This window comes from Taudactylus pleione, unplaced genomic scaffold, assembly GCF_031769625.1.
Source record: "Taudactylus pleione unplaced genomic scaffold, aTauple2 ptg000835l, whole genome shotgun sequence".
NCBI classification, from domain to species: Eukaryota; Metazoa; Chordata; class Amphibia; order Anura; family Myobatrachidae; genus Taudactylus; species Taudactylus pleione.
Genome location: NW_028285237.1, coordinates 1,162,772 through 1,187,828, shown reverse-complemented (window position 1 = coordinate 1,187,828; position 25,057 = coordinate 1,162,772). Strand labels below are relative to the sequence as shown.

Genomic DNA, 25,057 nt, shown 5'->3' with positions numbered 1-25,057 from the left:
TTGCTGCCAAGAACAAGCCCCATCTTCAGACGGGTTTTTTTTTCTTGGATCCCCACTCCTTCCTATGGGAAGGCGTTCCGGGGAAACAAAGTGGGATCCGAGCGGATCCCTCCACCGCCTCCTCACCATCTCCCCGGCAGCTGTATGCATGCGTTGCCGGGATGACGGGGAGCAGGTAAGTAATGCAGCTACAGAAGTAGCTGCGATACTTTCCATGGGGACAACCGCTTTTCAGAGCAGTTGTCCCCTCACCAGAGCAATGATGAATTGCTCCGGTGCCAGGCTTCCCCCGCTGCAAGTTGGATACTAAAGAATCCCTCGCAGCAAGTTCTAAAAGTCATCATCAGAGGCGATATAGCCTTCGATGATGAATAGGCCCCTAAAACATTTTTATAGTGTAATCGATGTGCTGCCTCAGTGGGTGTTACTAATGATGTAGAGAGGCATGACCAGTGCTGTGGTCTGCACCGGGGGTGTGGTATATATATATATATATACACATATATACTGTATATATATATATATATATATATATATATATATACAGTGCCGTAGCAATGCGTTCCAGGCATTGCTGTGAGGGCAGCATTGTGACCATCTGGAGCGTGCTAAGGATACTCCAGGAGGAACTGCTGCAGACACCCTGATAGCCAGATACAGGAGCTGTGGGTGAGCGGCGGAGCAGCTTACAGAGTGCTGCGCTCTGTGCGGCCTCACACCCCTATATATATAATATACATATATACACACACATACAAAAGCCACATTCCCCTTATATGCCATGAAACCCTTCTGTATGAGCTTCCACAATTGTTAACTAACTTACAGCAAACAAAATAGTGATGAAGAACATGTCTCCCTATTGTGACACTTCATAGCTCTGTAAGACGGCATTGCTGAAATCCTCTGAGGCAGCTCTGATCATATTGCCTTTGTCTTCCCACATAGTATACATTGTGTGACGTGTTAGCAATGGAACCAGACAGCAGACTGTCACTGTAATGTGCAATACTATATATATGGGCAGCAGGACAGATTTACACAAACTTGATATGACCTAATCATTGGCACTGATCTCACTCAGGGGCCTATTTATTGATGTTTGCAGGTGTACCCACAAATATTAAGGATCCCCTGACTGTATCTATGGGGGAACCCATTTTTTTAAGGAAAAAGCAGCCCCTATAGTTTTCAATGGGGACTGCTTAATTGCCAAATTTATATTGTTTTGGGGGTGGTTAAGGCAGAGATATCTAACACGCTACATATGCGTGGTAACTATATATTAACCGGTGATATGTTCATTGATTGTGATTGAAAGTACAGTTCAAAAATAACAATATCTCTCTTACCATTGGTGCTCCCCTAGAGTCAGTAAATGAAATGGCTAAAGCAAAAGTATGTGAGGACCCCTATGTACAGATCTGCCCAGCTACATTGTTGTCCATAGCGCAGCGAATCGCACTATACGTGGCGCTAGATGGACTCTCGCATTCGGAGATGCGCATTCGCATCTCCATAGGATATAACTCCCGCGATCAGGGATGAGCTTTCGCGTCTCCATATGCTTGAATGGAGACGCACTCCCGCGATCGGGGACACGCCATAGCATAGTGCGATCAGCCACAATCAACGTGGGCGCATCTGTATCACCAAATGGTGAAAAATGTATATAACACATGTAACTTTGACAAGGAAGATAGGCCCCCCTAAGCTCTGGGCCCCATAGCATATGCACCCCTTACAGCTATGGTAGTTACTCCCATGTAGGGATGGCCATCGATGTTTCTGAAACATCGATTGGTTCCTGTTCGATGTCAACTAGTTTTTCCATCGATGGCAGAGAACCATTGGTGACTATGAGAGGATGGTTTTCTATTTCTCTGTACATGATTGAGCTTAGCCCTATCCCTGGCAGTCACTAAGCTCTGCCTCCATTTTTGATTGGCCCTACATGCCCCGGCAGTGGTGACCGTCGAGGGGGTGCAAACCATCGATGTTATTACTGATGGGCCCATCGATGGTATCCATTGATGGACACCCCACTGATGGCCATCCCTACGCCCATGCATACACATAGTTATGCATACACACCCATACATACGTACACATACACACACACACACAAATCATTAATCGATTCTCCTCACCATGAAAGCCATTATGTAGAAATAACTGACCAGGCTCCATCCAGCAGCAGCTCCTCCTGTAGTCTGGTGGGCGGAGCTTGTGACTGACAGGCTCAGGACCCGGGGGAGGGGCGTGGCCACCACACTGCCTTTCTGTCTCACTGTGACTGATCTCACTGACAGGTGAGAGTGCGGTGCAGGGGTCGGAGGAGGTGGGGCCTGGGAGGACGGCTGCTGGCAGCCTGTGACAGGGAAAAGTTTTTTTCCTGTTAATCCTGTCAGTCTCCTGTGGGCCTATTTTCAATGGGGGACTTGGAACTCCATCTGCCCTATTATTAATCCCTAAGTGCCCTATGGGGACTTACTATGGCTCTTCTGGGGCCTGACAGTGAGTTAAAGGCCCCTGATCTGCTAGTTTGGGCACTCTCTGCAATGGACAATCCTAACAGGGTGAAATATCCTTGGGCCCCCCTGCTCACTGCAGGCCCCAAAGCTGCTGCATGGACTGATGATGCCACAGAAGTTATGGTGAATACACAGTCAGATTTTCCTTCAGATTTGTAAAATTACGATTTAAAAAATCATTTAATCGTTCATATCTGAAAGTAAATCTGACATGTGTCCCTGCATACGCGTTCCCGTTTGTCAGATAATGACATCTGATGTGTTTGCACTTTGCAGTCAGATTTGGTCGATTTTCATTCATTTTATTACAGTCAAAAATCGTTCGTAGTTCATGAAATCGTTGGTAAAATCGTTCAAATGATTTGTCGTTTATCGCTCGTAGTTCATCGTTCTTCTGACAGATCTGACCGTGTGTATGCACCATTAGGTCCCTATCTGTTATTAACATAATATTAGCTTAGCTCCTCCTACTTCACACATATAAATGATGGGGATGTCAGCGCGAGACTGCTCCGGGCTCTGTCTTGGCACTCCAAGCAGACAGTCGATAGAAAAACACCCAGGCGATTGGAGAAGAGTCCACCTTGCTGACTACAGAGAGTGAGCAGAGGCTGATTTCTGGTCCTGCAGGTTGATCTGGTACCTGTAGTGACACTAGCACAGCAAAGTGCATGCTGAATTGCATCTGAGTGAGCGGTGAATCCTATCATGTGGTCGGCAGATATGGTCAGATAAAGCCAATATTGAGTAGATTGTTCTCACTACAAATGATATATAAAAGGGCCCCAGCAGTGCACTTACTTATTCTATTCACACGTGTCCCGGGCTAATCACATTCAAGCTAGACAATCCCTAAAAGACTTCCTCACAGTGCACACAAGGACTGCTAGGTGAGGGGTATTCCATGCTGGATGGACAGTGTGATAGGTCACCATGATAGATACCGCAGCGCTGACTCAGCATACAGTCACATGTTCTCATAGATCTCAGATCATTGGACGCGCCTGTAATGGCGACCGAATTACGTGTGACTCAGAACCAGGCCCATAAAGTATTAAGTGTCTCCCCCATCATAACTACATTCTTACTGGCTCTAATAGCAATCATTTCATATTAGCAACTTAATATAATTAATACATAATATTGACTTATTAATCTAATTACTCATTAATGTGTCCCCTTAATATATTAATTAAATATTATTTCTACATTATATTATATTATATATACTTTTAGTGATATTGTTTGATGCTGTCATTTGTTTCTGTCTGATATCAGTGTCTGTTTTATGTATGTACTGCTCATATGCCATTCTGTGATGTTTATATGCACATGTGCTCCCTTATATGTTATTGTTTCTTTTGTTGTTTCTTGTTTATGTGGTTTTATTTTACTTTCTTTTTGTTTTTTATTGTGAAATGTGGAAAATCAATAAACTTACTTGATTAAAATATTATTGCTACATAATAACGGATATGTGGCCTCATTTGTCCCTATTTTCTAGCTGGAAATCTATGAAACATAATTCTTTTAAATGTAACAATCGCTGTGATGGGCGTCCCCCAACAGTAAGCAATGATATAGGAGATGAGGTTCTCTGCAGAGTATAATTATTCCTACATGTATTATATAAATCGAATAGAGATATAAACCCAAACCAAGCCGGTCCTATAAACTCTATATATTTCCCTTCTCTATACAGGAGACAGGAGCCCTGCTTAGGTGAGGGCCTGTGATGTCATGTGCATGACATCACAGTGGCTCTGGCTGTAACATAGACATTGTCTGACATTACCCAGAGTCACTGGTGATCTAGTTGCTCAGACTGTTTAGAGGCATTAATTTGTCTCTCACCAGATTCGTTATTATTGGCATTTAGCTTTGTCCTCTATTATTATATAGAAGGTAAAGGCGACATTTTATATCCTCCGGTGCAGAAACTGATCCAGGCAGCATCAGCTCAACATCCAGCATCGCTGCTGTGCTCAGTAAGGTGAGTGGTAGCTGAGGGGGGGAGGGGAGGACGGGTCTTGGTTATAGCCTGAGAAATTGTCATGTTATATTTCCTGCTATAACCAATCCATCATTATTTCATCTATCACCAGCTCTTATATATATCTGTCTGTATGTGGTAAACTTGGAAGAATTTGGTTATTTAAAGATCATCAGTGGTGTCATTAGGTGCACTTGTTGCATGGAATATGGGCAATGCCAGTATCCATCAGATTGTGACCGAGCAATGCACTTGGTGTCTATATTGTTTCTAACTGTCCCTAATTTCCAGGGATAGTCCCAACATTTAAGGGATTGTCATAGAACATTTTGTTCCTGGAAATTCTCCTAGTTCTCATTCTCAGTAATGACTAATAGCACAATATAATCCCATTTATCTGCATGTTGTATGTGATCCTTACCATGTATTATTCACTAGGATTAGTAAGTGAATATTGAAGAGCAGTATACAAGGCCTAAAGCATGTTATATTCAGTGACGTTGTCATGATGGCGATTGCAGTGCGCCACGCTCCTTAGAGACAGAATTGCACGTGAAGGCGCTTAGATGCAGCTGTTCATCGGCAAATGCTCCCTGAGACCTTTATACCAGTAACGCATGAATATTAGTCACCTCCATTCTGTGTAGCAGACTGGTTCTCCTTACAATATATTATATGCAGATTTATCTGTACGATTGTGTGAAAAGGAATAAATGAGTGTAATATTATTTCCTATCTGGTCCCCAGAGTCAGCAGTGGCAGTGGCCATACTTACACTAATAGAGAACGCTGCAATCCATATGATCCTTATTTGCATAGTGATGCCATTGGCTTCAGCCAGTAACTCTCAGCAGATTGGCTGTTTATCACATAGTTAGGAAACTGAAGTTTTGTGATTGGAATTTATAATGTATAAACTTATTATAGTAGATTGCTGTCTATGTGTTGTTACATTATTATACCATACTTGACTACTCTTTCTGGAATGGCCAGGAGGCTCCGAAAATCATGTGGTGCTCCCGGCCGCCCGCAAGAGAGGGCAAATCTCTCGGACCGGCCACCAAGCTCAAATCTACATTGTAGGGAAAAAATAAAGCTGTTCAGCATTTGTGGGCTACAGGCAAAAAGCAGCCAGTACTGTATTCATCCTGCATGCAATAATAATAAGTGTATTTGCTCCCCTTGTATCGCAAAATGGTTTGTTCCAGATACCAAGTTACTTGGTTTTTATTTATTTTTTCGCTTTGCTCCCAAATCACAATCAGTCCCACTGTCTCTTGTGATGAAGATCATTTTATTTATTACAATATGTAATGAGGACTGATGGAGCTTTTTCAGCCTTTTGTAGAAGATAAACTTGTTACTAAATGGAGCCGGTCGGTCAGTAACCTAATTTCCCATCTCTCCCTGGCTGACATTTGTATTCTGCATTTGCCTGATCCAGCGTCCTATCCATCTATCTATATAAGATGTATCTATTGGTAATGGCATGTATGCATATTACAGGGGACATATACAGCTGGGATCCTTCTATATTACAAAAGAAGAACCTGACTGATACATAATATTTATTGATCAATGTCACCCATGTTGTTATCCTGATAAGAACTTGTATCTATAATTCCAATATCACTAAGGACGGCACAGTCCACCTTCCATTCTTCTTTTATACTGGTAGATTTCCTATTCATTGTGTCTCCTACTGTGATGTCCCTCATAGCTGATTTCTCTCATGCTAGCCAGACATCTGATCACTGTAGGAAATGTCAGTAAAGCAGCTTTGCTCTAAGTGTAACAACTAATGACTTTATGTGACTACAAATTTCCTTTGTGTAACAGGGAGAAGAGCGGAGGATACACTAATTACCCGGAGATATGGAGGAGAAATCTCCAGGCTTACAGGTACCTGTGTTCTGCAATGTGTTAGTCACCTCTCACTCTCAGCAACCAGATAGAAGTAGGACTTATGGAGACCCAATAGGATGTGTAACAGTAATACTAGCCAGTGCCCATATATATGAATGTAGGGGCAGGGCCACTGAGACAGCCACGGGGCCTGGGTACAGAAGGGGGAGTGGCCAAATCCAGGAGGTGTGGTCACACTCCCCATCAGGAAAGAAAAGAGACAGCACACTGGTAATTAGTACCCAGTCCCCCTCTCTCCCGGGGGCCTGTGTAGGGAGGGAGGCGCCATGCAGTGTAATAGTTGTATTTGAGGTTTCCTTCCTTAGGTGCTTTCTCTGTATGAGTCACAACATATATAGAGTCAGATTAATGGTTGCACCTCGTTCATCTCATCTTAATAATCCAACTTTATATTATTTCATGAAATTTCCCAGTGTAGCTTTACATAATGGCGGCATCAGGATAAACATTTTATTTTATTGCATTATTGCTACAAGGTGCAAATGAATGTGGAAAAGTTGCACCAGATTTTCTCCCTGTGTTACATCTCCTGTCATGGTTGCTGTGACGATTGTCCTTTTCCTCCTCAGCATAGAGTCACGTGGATGCTGGTCAGTTCCGTGGTCTGTGCAGTATTGGGATCGTTGCAGGTTGGATACCACTCAGGAAACCTCAACTCCCCACATTCGGTGAGAAAACATCACAATCACTGGTTCTTTCTGTTTTTCTTGTGTTAATAATTTTCAGCAGGAATTATGATAAATGTAATTGGAGTCAGGATATGGAAGAAATAATATGTAGAAAATCATATGGGGTTCATGTGTACAAATTATTATTATATGTGGGTTAAGATTGTGGGTAGGTATCAGCAAGGCCATAATTAGGGGTGTGCGAGCAGTGCCTCCAGCCTCGGGGCAGCAACATCGCTGACCCATGGCACCTGCATGTGGCCTGGAATGGCACCCTGCAGCCTGTAGAACTGCGGCAGAACTGTTTCATACGTCCTTAGGATAGAGATGGCCATCAACCACTGAGGGTTAACCATCATCGATGGTTAACTACCGATAGTGGATGGTTTTGCCATCGATGATGGAGAACCAATGTTTCTTCACCATTGATGGCTCAGAGCCCTCAATGGGTGTTTTTCTTTCTGCTTTGCGCTGAGACCCAGAACCTGCTGTAGCTTTGCCCCCTCACACAACTCGGAAATCCTCAGCCCCACCTCTATTTGGCCCATTGCCCGCTAGTAATAAAGCAGGGATGACCATCGGTGGGAAAAACTATTGATGGTTTCGCTGCACAGGGTGGATTATACCCATCTATGACCCTGGGTATCAGACCTGAATGGTTAGTACATTACAAAACTTGTTGATAACCTGAAATACTAATTACTAAGATACTAGTATAGATGAGTAGGGGATGCCAGCTCCTGGGAACATGATGTTACTGCAGTTACACAGTAAGGCCCTCATTCAGAGCCGCTCGTTAGCGGCAGTACGCTCGTTCCGAGCGATGTTTGCACATCTGCGCATGCGTACGGTTTTTAGTACGCATGCGCGAACCAGTCAGTGCGGCCAAAAATCGTTGGTACGCAATATAGCGAGTGCCTGCTATTTTGAATGACAGAATGAGGCGTATGTGGGTGGTAACAGGGGAAGGTGCTTGAAAATGGGGAGTGGAGATCCGAACGCAGGCGTGCTTAAAGGTCAAAACGGGCGTTTTATGGGTGTGTATATTTAAAACAGCAGCGTCATTGTTCACGTCACTGGGTTATTTTATAGCCAGAACTGCTCGCAAATTTGTGGTAGCAAACACCAACCACAAGAATAGCGAGCAGTTCATACGCTGGTCGATGTACTCGATTAATCTAATAAATAGCGGACATGACGTAGGATGCGAGCGGCCAGGGGGCGTTTTTAACAAATAAACGAGCGTATGTTTTGCTCGCTCGTTCAGACTTAGAGGTGTGAACAGACTACAATGTGCGTACGGATCATTTGAATAGCCACCCCTTGTTTTTAAACGAACGACCGCAAATAGCGAACGGCTCTGAATGAGGGCCTAAATCCTGGGTAAAAGCCGGCATGAATTTACATAATCCAAAAATAATTCTTCCGTTAAAAAAAGAGGAAAAACCCCAATTGGAACAATTAATATAAATAACTTTTCATTGTAACTGTTACTATTGGATCCTTCCTGGGCCTCTAGTCTCTAATCTCACACAGGAGAACCTTTGCCATAGACAGACGTGTTCCCACTGTCTGCAGGGCACATTGGGTGGTATCTGTTACTAGGTAGTTGAGATCCACATAGAATTGATACCAAGCTGTAATAAATGGAATATGTGCATGTATTGATGTTTAGTTCCTCCGAATAATAGAATCTTTCTCCCCAGCTATTTGAGCAATTCTTTATTGGCTCATGCTGGACGCGTTATGGGAAACATATTTCACCACAAACCCTGACTATACTGTGGTCCGTGACGGTCAGCATTTTATACTTTGGGGCCTTTATATCAGCTCACTTTGCTTCTCGGATGGCAAATAAATATGGGAGGTAAGTTCTACTCTCTTTTAAGTCATTAATATTTTATGTTAATAGGATATTACTCAGTGCTGTCTGTGTGATGTTACTCAGTGCTGTCTGTGTGATGTTACTCAGTGCTGCCTGTGTGACCTTATACAATACTGTCTGGTGCACAATGAGTGCCCTATATACAGGGCAGTTTCTAGGGTCTGAGGCTCCCAGTGCGAGCAGTCAAAATGCGCCCCCCCCTTCCCTCAAGAAGCAGTAATATTGTGGGTGTGGCCTAATCATGGGGGGTGTGGTACCACAGTAAGGGAGCGTCGTCTTGAAAGACCACAGAATGTCAGCTGCTGTGACTACTGAGCCCAGGGGTGGCCTTCGGCGCGCGCTCAAAAATTGGGGTGTGGCCTAGCTGTCACAAACCCACGCCGCACTTGTGTGTGCATGCCTTTGGTGTGACATTTGCAGAAGTATGACCTTGTATCACACCCGTTTTTTTTAGTAAGGTTGAGGGTCGAGCCCAGCACATTGAAGATACAAGCCAGATACACATAAAATACACTGTAATAAGCCAGGTCCACATAAAATACACTGAAAAGGCCACTTAGGGATTACACTGCAACAAACCACTTCCACATAAAATATATTGGAAAAGCCAGAACCACAAACTATGTTTTAAAACCACACGTGCCCCCTGTATTTATGCCCCTTATGCAGTGCCCACAGTGGTAGTGCAGTGCACCCAGTAGTAGTGCCCCCTGGAGTGGTGCCCCCTATGCCATGACCCCTATAGTCTTGTGCCCCCTGTAGTCATGTCCACATTAGTAATGTCCCCAGTAGTAGTGCCCAGGTGCCCTCAGTGGTAGTGTTTCCCCCAGCAGAAGTGCCCCCAGAGTAATGTCCCCAGTAGTAGTGCCCAGGTGCCCCCAGTGGTAGTGTTTCCCCCAGCAGAAGTGCCCCCAGAGTAATGTCCCCAGTAGTAGTGCCTCACCCAGCAGACATGCCCCCCCCTCCAAGTATTGTCCCTAGTAAAAGCCGCGTGCACACACACAAAAAAAAAAACACTAATACTTACTGGTAACTGAATCTCAGCAGGCGCCCAGCAGTTCACAGGCTTTCTACAGCAGGGGTCGGAGGAGGCGCGCCCCGTGCGATTGCACGGGTCACCCGGCCCTAGAAACGGCCCTGCCTATATATAGTACACATGTAAATTGTGTAGTATATATGTAAATGTGAGGGAATAACTTGTCCTATGGCCTGTTTCTGGTGCAGCGGCTTCTTCTCATTTCTCCTTATATTCTTTCTTATATGGCTGAATTTAGACGGACGTCCATCGTGGTCACCAACGCGTTCTCGCTGACGTCTGCGCTGCTGATGGGATCGTGCAAAGCAGCAAACTCCATTGAGATGCTCATTCTGGGTCGCTTCTTAATGGGCCTCTTCTGTGGCCTAACAATGACCATGACACCTCTATACATTCAGGAGTTGTCACCCACTAACCTCCGAGCGGCCTTTTCCACCATCCATCCATTGGCCTTCACCATTGGCATCTGCATTGGGCAGGTAATGCACCTTCTATAATAACTGAGGAAAATACTTTGTCACACTGTGTAGTCTGTGTATATGACTGGTCTTATATAATGGAAGTACTGACATCATGTACATACTGTGACCCCGGAGGACGTTTGTCATTCTGTACTGATCTTTGTATGCAATGTATAATTATCTCCTGATTATCACATATCTTGAGTTATGTTCCTTGTTATCTGATTGGCTGAGAACTCTCCTTTCTCCTGCAGGTGACAAGTCTGGAAAGCGTTTTGGGCACAGATAAGTGGTGGCCTTTAATGCTCAGCATGTCAGCAGTTCCTGGCCTTGTGCAGATTGTGACCCTGCCCTTGTGTCCTGAGAGTCCCCGTTATCTATTCATCAACTGCAGGAGAGAAGAAGAAGCAGTAATGGGTAATACAGAAGTTACTAGTCAGTAAATATGTCCATGTAGGATGATACGGGGACATATAGCTGTGTGATGTGATAGTGATAAAGGGTGAAAGTCAGCCATTCAGTAGGATTCCTATGGTCTCCTCCATAATACATACCTGCACCCCGCTATGTGGGACGGTCTGCATCTATATATACTGTAGTAACCACAAGTCTGTGCAGCCTCCAGCTATGCAGCATGTGAGATAACTATGCAGTGGGATAGAGAGCTATTGTATGTAATGTGTATAATAACAATGGTACAATGACACATACGTGTGTGGAACTTTGCTATGTAGTGGTGCATCATGATAGTAGGAGTAATACAGCTATTAGTGTGATAACCCATGTACCGGAACATTGTGACACAGTGACCAGAAGCTGTTCTTGTCTCTTAGGGCTGCAGAGACTCCGGGGGACATCAGACATCTGGGAGGAGGTGGAAGATCTGTGGAATGAGGTGACCCAGATAATGAGGAAACAAGAAGTGACCTTGTGCCAGCTGTTCACTCAGTACAAGAAGCCAGTGTCCAGGGCCTTCATCATCACTACCTGCACACAGTTATCTGGCTGTAGTGGAGTAAGTGCTTCCCTAGGAGAATTGCTATAGTGACAATGAGAAATAGATAAAGAAATGGGATATGGGCTGTAACGGCTGGTCAGAATGGCACTTGCTGGGGCACTGTAGAGGATGGGGGACCATCCGGCTCAGTTACCCACATATTTTAGCCACTGAGCACCAATGGCCACCGGATGCTGGGAAAGGCTTTCTAGAATTACCCCAGTCTTGTCTTGTTTTTTTACCCCAAGCTCCTGGCTCTGGGCTCCATCACGGAGCCTCCACAATGTGTTGGCCCAAAAGTGCAGCTGAGTAGAGTTTTAGGGGTATATGTAATAACCTGCGGACTGCAGGCATTGCTGAGTCCTGTGTACTGCTGCTCAATGTTTTTTAAACACTGGACATGCCGATACCTGCAGTCTCCAGGCTATTACATACACCCCTTAGTCTCCCCTTTTGCAGGGGGGCCAGACCCTTAGATATGGTACTGACAGGAAGTAGTCACAATGCCCATATTGATTAGAGAAATCGATTGATAGTTGTTATTTGGTGTCACATTATAGCCTTTGGTCAGCATGGTGTCTAAGGACGCACCAGTCGGTATTACTACGTGCACGGGCGCTAGAAGTAGGCGTCTCAGTTCTTGCACATTCGGGCGTTCTTCATGTTGGGAGGTCTGTGTACTCATAATTTGTCATCTTGTTCTTTCAGATTAATTACTACTCCACTAAGATGCTGCACAGCGCTGGCCTCCCTCATGCCCAGGAGATTGCATTGTCATTGGGTCTCATCAACATAATTGCTATCATCTTATGTGTAAGTGCTGGGGCACCAGTTCTGCTGATCCCTCAATATAGACACACAGGGGTAATGACCTGAGGAAGTGCCTGGCTGCATTGTATGTGTCATATATGGGATAGACTCTGTACTGTGGGAACATCTGATTTTATTACCAGATTGTTACTGTCCCTGGACAACACTGATACCTGCAGATGTGTCCACCTCTGATTTAGCCTCAAACACGTGTACACACCCTAAGTGAATTTGGCCTACACTTGTACATCTCTTCTCTTCCCCTGTTTCTGTGCTAAAGAGACCACAGGCTGGTACAGATTGCTAAAGGAGTCATAGGCTTATACAGAGTGCTAAAGGGGCTATGGCTGGTAAAGAGTGCTAAAGGGCCTATCGGTTGGCACCAAGTGCTAAAGGGGCCATTGTCTGGTACAGAGTGCTAAAGGGGCCATTGGCTTGTACAGAGTGCTAAATGGGACCACAGGTACAGGGAACCATGTTTCCAGCAGTAGAACATGCATGTTCTTTTCTCTCTCCAGCTGTTGGCATGTTTCTGTTTTTGCTGTATTCATGGGGAAACTAGAATGACACAAATCAGATCAGGGCCAGATTGCGTTACAGAGATAACCTTGGGGTGGCCAGTATTTCATCATCAAGAAGGACATTTCCTCAGAACATGCAAAACATATCTGATGTCTTTATTTAGGCTCTTCTGGTGAAGAAGGCGGGAAGGAAGACCCTGCTCATGATCGGGCAAGTTGCCCTGGCTTCCTGTAATATCCTGCTGGTGGTATCAGGGGCCACATTGGTGAGTCATAGAGGAGAACACATCACATATTGCTGAACGAGGACAGTATAGTACAATAGAAGCTATGAGTCACATTACTGCAGGAGGAGGTTATATGGTAGAGACTATGGGGTTAGTACAATTAGGTGCGAGTTTGCTTGTGCGAGCTGATGTCATGGCAAACTCACATTGCATATTCCTGGTGTCATTTAATTCCAAACTCGCATTTTCCAGAGGAAAATCAGTTTTTTTCTGCGCACCACAATGAGGGTGTAAAATGGTAGGGAAATATTTATTTTAAGGTACAAGGTCAGGGAAACAGTGCAGAACCCCTTGGACACCCATTCCCCCCCCCCCCCCCATGAATAATTAGGCATTTTGGAAGTTTTCAATTAGCTTAACGAGGCCCAATAATTACATGTAATTTTTTGGTGTTAAACAAAAAATTGCCTCAAATTACCCCAAAATCTACTTTTTTGTTTATTTAGGCACCACAAATTTAATTAAAGTATTTTCTTAAATACATTTTTTGAAAGTGGCCTCAAATTTCCACTAAGGGCGGTATTCAATTAGTTTCGCGTACGCGATAAAGTTCTGCCTGCAGGACTTTTCACCTACATCGCGTCTTTTGGACGCAGAAACTTATCGTTCGCATCCCCGCTCTTCGCCGTATTCAATTCCATAACACGTGAAAACGCATCCCGGCGAATGTATAACAGACGAAAAGTGCTGACAGAATTGGGGAAACCAGCCTGTCACCCCCAAAAAGATGCACTAACATTGGGGATCAATATAGATGTGCCCGAATACCCCTAATAAAGCTATTTGGGGTACTTAAGTTGTGTCATTTGCTTCTAATTAGCGTCTTTGCACAAGTGGTGAAGAATAGCATTAAGCAGTCTTTTCGGTGAAAATAAGTAGTCCTGTCAAATTTGGGGAACTTTAAAATGGGTGTAAGCATATTTTAAAGTCGCTAAATTGATATTTAAAAAACTTCAAAAACGCACCTGAAGCAAGCACCTGCAATCAAAAAAACACCACACCCATACTTGCAGACCCCCAAAAAGTCTATTTCGCTACTTTTTATGTTTGTACTCCCACTTTGTACTTTTTCGCCCCCAAATTCAAACTACTTTTTAATGGTGTTCCTCACTTTTTCTAGGGATTTTTTTATGCATTTGTCCTTTGGGGGCTGTTCCAAGGGTTCTGACTGGTTTCCCCACCTTTGCACCCCAAAATAAACAAAATGCACTTCTTTTCTCCTGTTATTCAGAGGCAAATGTTTTTCATCTATTACATTGCATTGATTTCCGCGTACGCAAAAAAATATTTGGAATTGAATACGGAGATAAGTTTCCGACTGGCGAAAAGTCGCAATCGACGATACTTTTTTGCAGATCTCGGTTTTTCGCTTATAATTGAATACGGCCCTAAATCACCTTTTTTCACAGACTGAGAGCCAGACACATGAACGTTATATAGCGGAAAGAGCATGGTCTCCCTGAAGCACAGACATGAGTGATGTGTTAGTGAGGATAGGGCTGCATGTGACAGGGGCAGTGACATGATGTGAGGAGGGGAATGGAGGCAGCAGGAAGCCACAGGCTGACAGTTATATAGTGGAAGGAGCTGGGTCCCCAGCAGCACAGAGTATATCAGGAGATGAGTGATGTGTTAGTGCGGACAGGGCTGCATGTGACAGGGGCAGTGACATGATATGAGGTGTGGAATGGAGGCATCAGGAAGCCATTGACTGAGAGTTATGTAGTGTAAGGAGCAGGTCACACAGCAGCACAGAGTATATCAGGAGATGAGTGATGTGTCAGAGAGGATAGGACCACATGTGACAGGGGCAGTGACATGATTTGAGGAGGGGAATTGTAGAATATGAAGCATTAAATTTAAATGTTGTAGAAAAAAAAAATCATTAATAGATGAAGATACACAGTGAGTAGTTATTAGAACTTATTTTAATGATTTTGTTTCTCTCACAGCCAAGTCTAAGCTGGATGAAATACCTGCTGCTAGTGGCATTGTACCTTCTGGTATTCGCCTATCAAATAGGACCAGGGCCCATATCATCGTACATAGCAGCAGAACTATTCATCCCGGCCATACGCCCTATGGCCATGGCGGTGACCAGCAGCTGGACTTGGCTCATGAAGTTCATTATAGTCATCAGCTTCCAAAGCCTCATGGTAAGTAATACCCCTTTTCCACCAATCACCCAGCTCCAACCCAGGACACTGAGCCTGGTCGGAGCCAGGTTTTACCTTTTTCACACCGGCGGCTGGACCCGGTTATTCCTGAGTCCAGCCATTTACACCGGATCTGGCTCTTCCAGCATTACAGTGGACGCTTGGAGCTGATGTAATCTGTAAGTGCTGCTGAAGCCAGCCAATCCGCCATGCCTTTCACACCACACCATTACCCGGGTCCTTCCCAGGTTCGATCCTGGTAGCTGCCAGGGTCAGATTGCCAGGTAACAAGGCCCAGATCATTTTTCTTAGACCCTTTTACCCCAAACATAAACCCAGGTTTCCTCAGCAGTAACCCAGGTTATTTATTTGGTGGAAAAGGGGTATAAGTGAGCCTGTGTCACAGATGTGTTTGTTCTATGTAGAGTCAGACTCTCAGGTCTCTGGCAGTGAGCCCTCCTACTGATAGACCTTTACATGCCGACTTTTCCATGCTGTATAGTCACCTGTTACTGTGGCTACAGCTGTGTGGATCTGCCGTCTAGGGTGAAATTAGTTATAAAATAACTTTAATGTATAAATATGTAATAACCAATGTGCATATGGGTAAAACCAATTAGCTCCCCAATTCTACAAGTAAAGCTCTATATTATATTCCTTCCTGGTGGAAGCGCAGAACCAGCGGAAATTACATTATTCCGTACCTGCAGGCCCAGAAATACACTGTTTCCAAGCCGCGCTGGGGTTACAGTCCATCTGATGCGAACATGATTTATTTGTAACATTGTGCAGCTTATTCTGGTTACCTTATCTGTAACTTTGATATTACATTTTTATGCATAAAAACTTTCTCTATTACTAATTTTGCTGCCATTGGTCACATGTATTATAATTGAGTATTTCCCTGTAGAGCTGCCAGTTGTGTCTTGCTAAAGATGGAACCTCTATATAACCTATCCTCTATAGATACATTTATATTCCCAAGTGTAAGTAAGTGATGCGTGTAATGTAGAGCATAGCCCCACTCTCATTATTGCTATTCTTCCTGCAGGACTCACTGGGACCCTACATATATATCATCTTCGCCACAGTTCAGGTAGCAGCTGCTCTGTATACTGGGCTCTGCTATGCTGAGACAAAGGAAGACCATAGGCAGCCCAAGCCAGATGTGTAGGTGGTGGAAGGGACCCATGAAGAACAAGGGTGTTATCATCAGCCAGAGATGTCCTGGTCACTCACCTCTGGCAGTTTTGGTCACTCTTACCCTGTCCGGTGGTGCTTTACCAAGGTGGGCCATTCTATCCCAGTGTGCTATCAATCCACTCCCTGAGGTTCATGAGAACAGCCATGTTGTCTCTGATCAGGTGAGCACCAGTGTCCAGTCTCTACCTGTCTCCTGCGCTCACATGACCACATCTTCCTATCCCTGACAATGTGCTTCTTTACCTTACAGTAATCTCACTCACTAGTGAAAAAGTGCTACCTCTGATCCACTGCCTGAACCTGCGCTACTGGAGTCCTGCAAGCTGCTGCCTCTGAGTCTACTCCATTCACTCTGCAGTACTGCGCTGTATGCTGCTTCCAACCAGGACCTACCAGCCCGTGTTCGAGCATCGGCAGTCAGACTCAACTACTGTTGCTCTGACTGGTCTCACTCTGGATCAAGCTTACGGTCCCACTCCGGTTAGTTGCTGCTATCTCCGGTTCCATTCCGGTTCAAGCCTGCAGCTCCACCCTGGCTGCCGCTCTCTCTGGTCCCAGTCCGGTTCAAGATTCCATTTCCACTACGGCCACTCTGCTGTTACCTCCCGTCCCAGTCCGGTTCAAACCTCTGGTTCCACGAATTGGGCGCGCTACATCGTTTTCTCCATTCTGGTTCCACTTCTACGACGTCCGGTTGTTACCCAGTTCTTCTATCATCCAAGTCTGTGAGTTAATCTGTGGTTCCAGCTTGTGGTAATCTGAAGTCTCCTGGTCATTACAAAGATATTCCTAGTGCTTCCAGTGCCAAGTCCTCTGCTACAGTGACTTCATCTACTAGCAAGTCCCCTGAGTACATCTCTCCTGCTCATTGCAGGTTCAACTGGACTTTATCCTCACTGTACTTCAGTTTACTTCTGTAATTCATTACATTAATTATAATCAGAATTGCATCTCCTGACCTACTTTGGTGCTCACTGCTTGCTATACCATCTATCGATGGTGGTTGTCGCTCTGTAGGTCCTCTCCTAGAGTGTCGGGGGTCATGCCGAGTTTCTGTTACAGCGTTTGTTGTAGATTGTAGGGAACTGGGTGCTGGGCCTAGGCTCCTCCTTCAGGATTGAGGCTCCGGTCACCCAGCCATGATAATCGGTCTTCAGGATCTGTTAGCAGATTCCAGAAGGGCTACCGATTATCTGAATTTTGTCCTGCTCCCTGAGTTGTACTGGGGGGGGGCTAGCACTGTTATCTTCTTTATTTATTTAAGAGTTACAGTGAGTAGGGTGTGAGACAGGCTCCCAGCACTCCATGTGCCTGTCTCACTGCACTTCACTGAGTAACATCAATTAATCAAGATATTGACAGTAATCTCAGCATAACCCTGGGCTACTTGTCCTATTATATTGGTAAAATCAGAAAGCTTGTCTAAATGCCAGAGCGGTCTGACAATATGATATATGTGAGAGACAGTGAAAATATATGTGACAGAAATAAGAATATATAGAAATTCAAAGGACACTCAGATTAAAAGAAAAGACACCTACTCACAAATTAACCAATATATATCAAAATTAGCAAGTAATCTGTCTCTCAGGGTCAATGATTGTGCAATACATTTACACATTAATGATACTACATAGGTAGGCAGCATAGACGGTGTAACGGTTAGCGTTACTGCCTCACAGCACTGAGGTCATGGGTTCAATTCCCACCACGGCCCTACCTGTGCGGAGTTTGTATATGCTCCCTGTGCTTGCGTGGGTTTCCTCCGGGTACTCCGGTTTCCTCCCACACTCCAAAAATATACTGGTAGGTTAATTGGCTCCGAACACAAATTAGCCCTAGTGTGTATGTGTGTGCGCTTGTGATAGGGTATATAGATTGTAAGCTCCACTGGGGCAGGGACTGATGTGAATGCACAAATATTCTCTGTAAAGCGCTGCGGAATATGTGTGCACTATATAAATAACTGGTAATAATAATAATCAAATGAGCACAAACAAAAACAAAATATCCGCATTACACACTGCCTTAGAGTGTATAAGGTTTAGGTTATTCAATGAATATACATAAGAAAGTTAATCAGCAGCATGGGGTCATCAATAAATTTACAGGTAAATCACATAGAACCATATGTTGCAAATAGACCATGTAATCAGTATATCTCAAGTTTGGGAATTTCATATTTAGTCCTATGAATCATAGAAAATCATGAGTCGTGTATTCAGAATATCCCAGATCTAAGCATACAGGGGGAGATTTAATAAAGCTTGGAGAGAGATAAAATTGGAGATAAATAGCAATAACCAACCAGCTCCTAACTGTCATTTTACAGGCTGTGTTTGAAAAATGGCAGTTAAGAGCTGATTGGCTGGTGCTATTTATCTCTAATTTTATCTCTCTCCAAGCTTTATTAAATCTCCCTCACAGTACCATATTGCTGTACATCATGTGAATTATAAAAGAATCACAGAAAACCATATGTTGTAGGTAGAGTATATATTCAGTATTTCCCAGGTTTAAGCATACCAAAGCATAGCCTGTAATTAGGGTCTGTATCTAAATAGAGTTCTTAGTAGGTACTTCTAAACCACATAGGACCAAATGTATGCAAATAAAGCATGTGTTCAGTATATCCCAGGTTTGTGCATACCATATTTCAATTGTGAGTCACGGTTAAATCACAAGCATATATTCAGTATTCCCAGGTATGAGCATGCCATTTAGCTCACAAAAGATTGTCTGTAGCAGATAATGCATGTTTTTAGTATTTCCTAGGTTTTGACCTACCAGGAGAGTAGCCTATAATCAGGATGTGATTCTTTTGCAGTGATGCTTAATCAGTATACATACATATGCTAACAAACATAGAACACTTATCACATTTAACAGTGTAATATTGCATAGCAGATAACATGTTTAGCCTTTTGTCAAAGTAGTGGTATAGGTAAAAGAGTGGAGCACTTATAAGTCGCTGCCTCTGCTGTTACCTGTTATACAAAGTAGTGAACAGGGAATGAGAGAGCAGGCACAATGGCTCTCAGAAATAGATAGAAGCAGCAACTGATATCAGGGTACCTCGATGTCTGTCTGCTCTGTTGCTACTGCAGCACATGATAGCACAACATGGGGACCACCAAAGAAAGAGCTGCAAAGGGAATACTCAGGGAGTTCTTAAACACTGGTTCCAGCCCCTTAACCCTACATTCAGCGTAAGGGGTTGAGTTCCACTAAATTGGTTCCATGGGGCAGACTGGGAGCCTTGCAGGTATCACTGACCTCTCCAAAGGCACCAGGCATTTACCACATGGGTCTCACCCATGTAGAGACCTCTGATCCTACACCACTATTCTGCTACAACCCATCAGCTCAGTGCATGGGTCATGATTCAGATCTAAACACCCTAAACGTGACACACATGATCGTCCACTTAGTTTATTGCAGCCTTATGATTGGATGATGACCCTTTATCTAGGCTTTGGACTCTCATTCTGATGCCAGTGTTAACAGCTCCTGTGCCGCTCTGGCCCATGTTTGCTTCAGAACTTGACCTTGGCTAGTATTGACCATTCTATGAACGCAGAAAAAATTATATAAAATATAGAGGTGGCGATAATCAGAACAATTTATTAAAAGATCAAAAAAAAATTTACATAATACCTTAAGATGACCATCGTCCGGCCGACATATTTTTTAAAAGTGTATATAAGAGCCAATACTGCAATTTCATATTCAAATATGTTCAATCATAAAGTCTAACCTACATCGATAAACTGTATTAGATTTGGGAATTCAATAGTAAAAATACACTTGTTATTAGGCTCTGCGGGTAAAGATGATTATTATTAAGCACCTGAATGACAATCTATTTGATCTTAATGAATGCCATAAATCATATAGATGTGAATCTGCACATTGCTTAGTTGAACATCACTTAGTTTTTTGGGGCCGTGAATGCCCAAAACAGTCTTTTGTCATCCAGCAGTGTTTAGTTCAATATGTAACAAGTGAAATGGCAACAATTCGATGACAATAGATAATGTATCTGGTAGCAGATTTGCTACTCTCACCACTCTCCGGGCCGTCCCTCTGTATTACTGGTGTCTCATGTCCCAGCTCCTGGGGTAAAAGATATATATGTATCCAGTGCCTCTGTCTCTGTATGTCCGTGTGAAAGGCTGTGGCTTGTTCCTCCCAGCTGCTGGCAGCATTCCCCAAAGTGCAGCTATATCCGGAGTATGAAGCGCGGGTCCAGACCTGGACGGGACGATAGTTCTATTAGCACAGGTAGGTAGTGGGAAATCTAATATCCATGTAAAGACCGCAGCTTGTTCCTCCCAGCTGCTGGCAGCATTCCCCAGAATGCAGCTATATCCGAAGTATGAAACGAGGGTCCAAACCTGAACAGGACGATGGTTATTAGCACAGGTGAGTGATAAGAAGTCGGCAATGTCTTAACGCGTTTCCCTGCCTCCTTGCTTGTCGGCGGCTTCTTCAGCTATCTGAATATCTTCGGATATTCTGGCTCAGACCTCGGCAGGCTCTCACCATTCTACAGACAGATATTCTGGCTCTGACCTCGGCTTGTAATATATTCTGGCTCTGACCTCGGCTTGTATTAACCCTTCTATTCCTTGGATATTCTGACCCTGGTTAGCTCTCACCATTCTTTGGAGCAAGCTAATTAAAAAAATCTATAGTAACATTAAAAATGTTTCTCCAAAATTATTTTGTATTTCCAAAAACCATATATTTATTACAGTATGTTTAGTTATTTAATAAAATTGCAAACAGACTTATTGTAATCAGTTGAATTGCATTCGTGATATTTAATGAATTGTTTTCTATTTTATTTAAAAATATATATTGGGCCAAATGTAATAGGGTGTCTGTTTTGGTAAATTGCGAGTTTGGTGCTAAACTCGCAATTTTTCACAACTCTCCAATGTAATAGGGTGTCTGTTCACTAAAACTCGCATTTTTCATAGTTACTAAAACTCTCCATTCTCAAACTCGCTTCCAGATGTTTTCACATTGAAAACAATCAACTCGCCCAATGTAATAGAGTGTCTGTTTCAGACTCGCAAAAAAAAAGTTTACCAAAAGTCCCCAAATAATAGACCTGCTTCAGGCTAGCGAGTACATCCTGAGCAGGTCAGATTAACACAGAAACATGCACATAGCCATGAGATATGTACATGTTTCTGTGTGTACTTATGTAAAATGTTTTTAAATAAAAAAAAAATGACGTGCACCCCCTCCCCAAAAGCATAACCAGCCCTGGGCTTTATAAAGCCTGTTCTGGTTAAAAAAATACAGGGGCCAAAATGCGTAGGTGGCCCCTGTATATTAAGAACCAGCACAGGGCTTTGTTGAGCTGGTTCTGGAAAATCAGGGGACAAAACGAGTAGGGGTCCCCTGAAAATTCCAGAACCAGCACCGAACTCTGTCTAGCGGGGGGATAATGCCACAGCCAGGGAAAACCTTTCACCGGTTTCCCTGGGGAGTTGAGGACCCCCCCAATAAAGGGGTCCCCCTCTCCAGGGCACCCCAGGCCTAGACTGATAGCCCGGGGCTATCCCCGGCACCCTAGGGCGGTGGGTGCCGGGTTGATAGTGTTAGTGTAAAGTGTAAAAATAAAATTTGCATATTGTCTTTAGTTGTAGAACCACAAGTACCAGCAAGCCTCCCCTGCATGCTGGTATTTGGAGAACCACAAATACCAGCATGCGGGGCATTACGGGCCCGCTGGCACTGGTAGTTCCACAACTAAAGAAATACGTAAATAAACAAACATACACCGTGAATGTAAAATTTTATTAAAACATACATGCACACTCACACTCACACATACTCACCTAGTATCCGAAGTAATCCATAGGGGTGTACCTGAAAAAAAAAATCCATACTCACCTCTCCTATGCGTAGATCACGTCCACTTGTCCAAGTAGACAATCCAGGGGTTAAAATAAAAAAACGCCAAAAAAACGATCCATGCCGGACTGAGCAAAGGTATGTGTGTACACATACCTTTGCTCCGCATAAATGACCAGTGAAGGGGCCGCCAGCCAATGTCAGTGAAGGGACCGCCAGCCAATCAGGGAGCATCTCCATCGGAGCAGCTCCCTGATTAGCTGAATGCGGCCAGGCTGTGTGTCCCATAGACTTCTATGGTGAGAAATCCCCATTGAAGTCTATGCAGGGAGCCGCTACATCGTAGCCGCAAGATTAATTGAGGTTAATCTTGTGGTTACATCAATGATACCATGTCGCGACATTGTATCATTGATGTAACCACAAGATTAACCTCAATTAATTCCGGCCTGGACTGACTAGCGGTCAGGGATAATGCTTTGGCCGGGGAAACCGGCTGTGGCATTCTCCCCCTCGCTAGAAAGAGTCTGGTGCTGGTTCTGGAATTTTCAGGGGACCCCTACTCGTTTTGTCCCCTGATTTTCCAGAACCAGGAGCAGCTCAACAAAGCCATGTGCTGGTTCTTTATATACAGGGGCCCCCTACGCATTTTGGCCCCTGTATTTTTAGAACCAGAACAGGCTTTATAAAGCCCAGGGCTGGTTATGCTTTTGGGGAGGGGGTGCACATTTTTTTTTTTACACACACACAGAAGCCATCACGGATCTCACTGATCTGTGATGGCTTCTCTAAAACTCGCACCTTTTAATGCTACTTGCATTAAAAGGTGTCAGTTTACATAGTCCTAAACTTGCCTAAACTTACAAATGCAGTAGCCTCGAGCTGAAAAGTTTGCAGGCTATTGAATTTGCAAGTTTCAGTACAAACTCTAACTTTTTAAAAGTGCGAGAAAGTGCGAGTTTGTATTGTTACTAAAACTGACACCCTATTACATTTGGCCCATTGTGTTTTGTTAACATAGCATAACATACATATTTGTTGTGTTGTGAGTCATAAATATACATTTATACTTTTTTGTTTAAAAAAATCTACATCACTTTCAAGTCCATAACAATGTGGCTAAAAACAAATAAATAAATAAATAATTAAAATAAATAAATAATAGAATAAAATAAAACCCTTAAAACATCTCTTACAATGAAGTATTAGCTTTGCATTGCTTGAGTCATATTGGTAGATGCTGTTCTTTGGTTAGAGCTGCCAAAATCATATTTATAACACATTTTCTCTGACTGTGAAAAAACAGTATACCGTATATACTCGAGTATAAGTCGACCCGAATATAAGCTGAGGTACCTACTTTTACCACAAAAAACTGGGAAAACTTATTGACTCGAGTATAAGCCTAGGGTGGGAAAAGCAGCAGCTGGTAGTACCCCCAGTAGTAATTCCCCCTGGTTGTGCCCCCAGTAGTAATCCCCCCTGGTAGTGCCCCCAGTGGTAATCCCCACTTTCAGTGCCCCCAGTAGTATTGCCCCCCTGGTAGTGCCCCCAGTAGTAATCCCCCCCTGGTAGTTCCCCCAGTGGTAATCCCCCCTTTTAGTGTCCCCTGTAGTAATCCCCCCCTGGTAGTGCCCCCTGTAGTAATCGCCCCCTGGTAGTGCCCCCTGTAGTAATCGCCCCCTGGTAGTGCCCCCTGTAGTAATCGCCCCCTGGTAGTGCCCCCAGTAGTCCCCCCCAGTAGAGAGACGTAATAAAAATAAAAAAATAAACACTTACCTGAAACCCCCGCTCCTGGTCCCGCCGCTAACAGCTCCTCCGGTCGCTTTGCATGGGAGAGACGTCATTACCCATGACGTCTCTCCCATTACCAACTGCGGGAGCCGGAAGATGGCTCCCGCAGTGGGAGCAGCAGCAGCCGCTGAGAATCTGACAGACTCTTAGCGGCTGCTGATTACAAGAAACACACAGCTGCCGGCTCCGGCGGCTGTGTGTTTGTGCTGTGTAGCGCTGACCGAACTCCTTCCGGTCAGCGCTACACACTTCACTCGAGTATAAGCCGAGGGGGTACTTTTTCAGCACAAAAAATTTGCTGAAAAACTCGGCTTATACTCGAGTATATACAGTAAGTCAAAGTGAACATTACTATTTGTATGATGCAGTAAAAATGGTGCCAACAGAAGAGAGAGAAGGACAAAATGGTGACAACAGAAGAGAAAAGAGGACAGAATGTTGACAACAGAAGAGAGAAGAGGACACAATGGTGAGAACAGAAGAGAAAAGAGGACAGAATGGTGATAACAGAAGAGAGAGGAGGACAGAATGGTGATAACAGACGAGAGGAGGACAGAATGGTGACAACAGAAGAGAGAGGAGGACAGAATGTTGACAACAGAAGAGAGAGGAGGACAGAATGGTGACAACAGAAGAGAGAGGACAGAATGGTGACAACAGAAGAGAGAGGAGGACAGAATGTTGACAACAGAAGAGAGAGGAGGACAGAATGGTGACAACAGAAGAGAGGAGGACAGAATGGTGACAAGAGAAGAGAGAGGAGGACAGAATGGTGACAACAGTAGAGACAGGAGGACAGAATGGTGACAATAGAAGAGAGAGGAGGACAGAATGGTGACAACAGTAGAGACAGGAGGACAGAATGGTGACAACAGAAAAGAGAGGAGTACAGAATGGTGACAACAGAAGCGAGAA

General features: G+C 44.0%; 1 protein-coding gene across 1 annotated transcript; it reads left to right on the top strand.

Annotated features, from left to right (window-relative positions):
• Positions 1 to 161: 161 nt before the first annotated feature.
• On the top strand, positions 162 to 20,747 carry LOC148474537 (solute carrier family 2, facilitated glucose transporter member 1-like). Its single transcript, XM_088458471.1, has 10 exons — positions 162 to 175; positions 4,414 to 4,527; positions 6,367 to 6,429; positions 10,281 to 10,521; positions 10,758 to 10,920; positions 11,337 to 11,518; positions 12,209 to 12,313; positions 12,996 to 13,097; positions 15,071 to 15,274; positions 20,673 to 20,747. The coding sequence occupies exons 1-10, from the start codon at positions 162 to 164 to the stop codon at positions 20,745 to 20,747; spliced, it is 1,263 nt and encodes a 420-aa protein (XP_088314597.1).
• The last annotated feature ends 4,310 nt before the right edge of the window (positions 20,748 to 25,057 follow it).

What these genes read in the sequence shown, in the direction of transcription:
- LOC148474537 (XM_088458471.1), top strand. An exon ending in AGTTATCTGGCTGTAGTGGA is followed by an intron (nt 11,519 to 12,208) that starts GTAAGTGCTTCC and finishes TTGTTCTTTCAG; the next exon opens with ATTAATTACTACTCCACTAA. An exon ending in TGGTATCAGGGGCCACATTG is followed by an intron (nt 13,098 to 15,070) that starts GTGAGTCATAGA and finishes TTTCTCTCACAG; the next exon opens with CCAAGTCTAAGCTGGATGAA.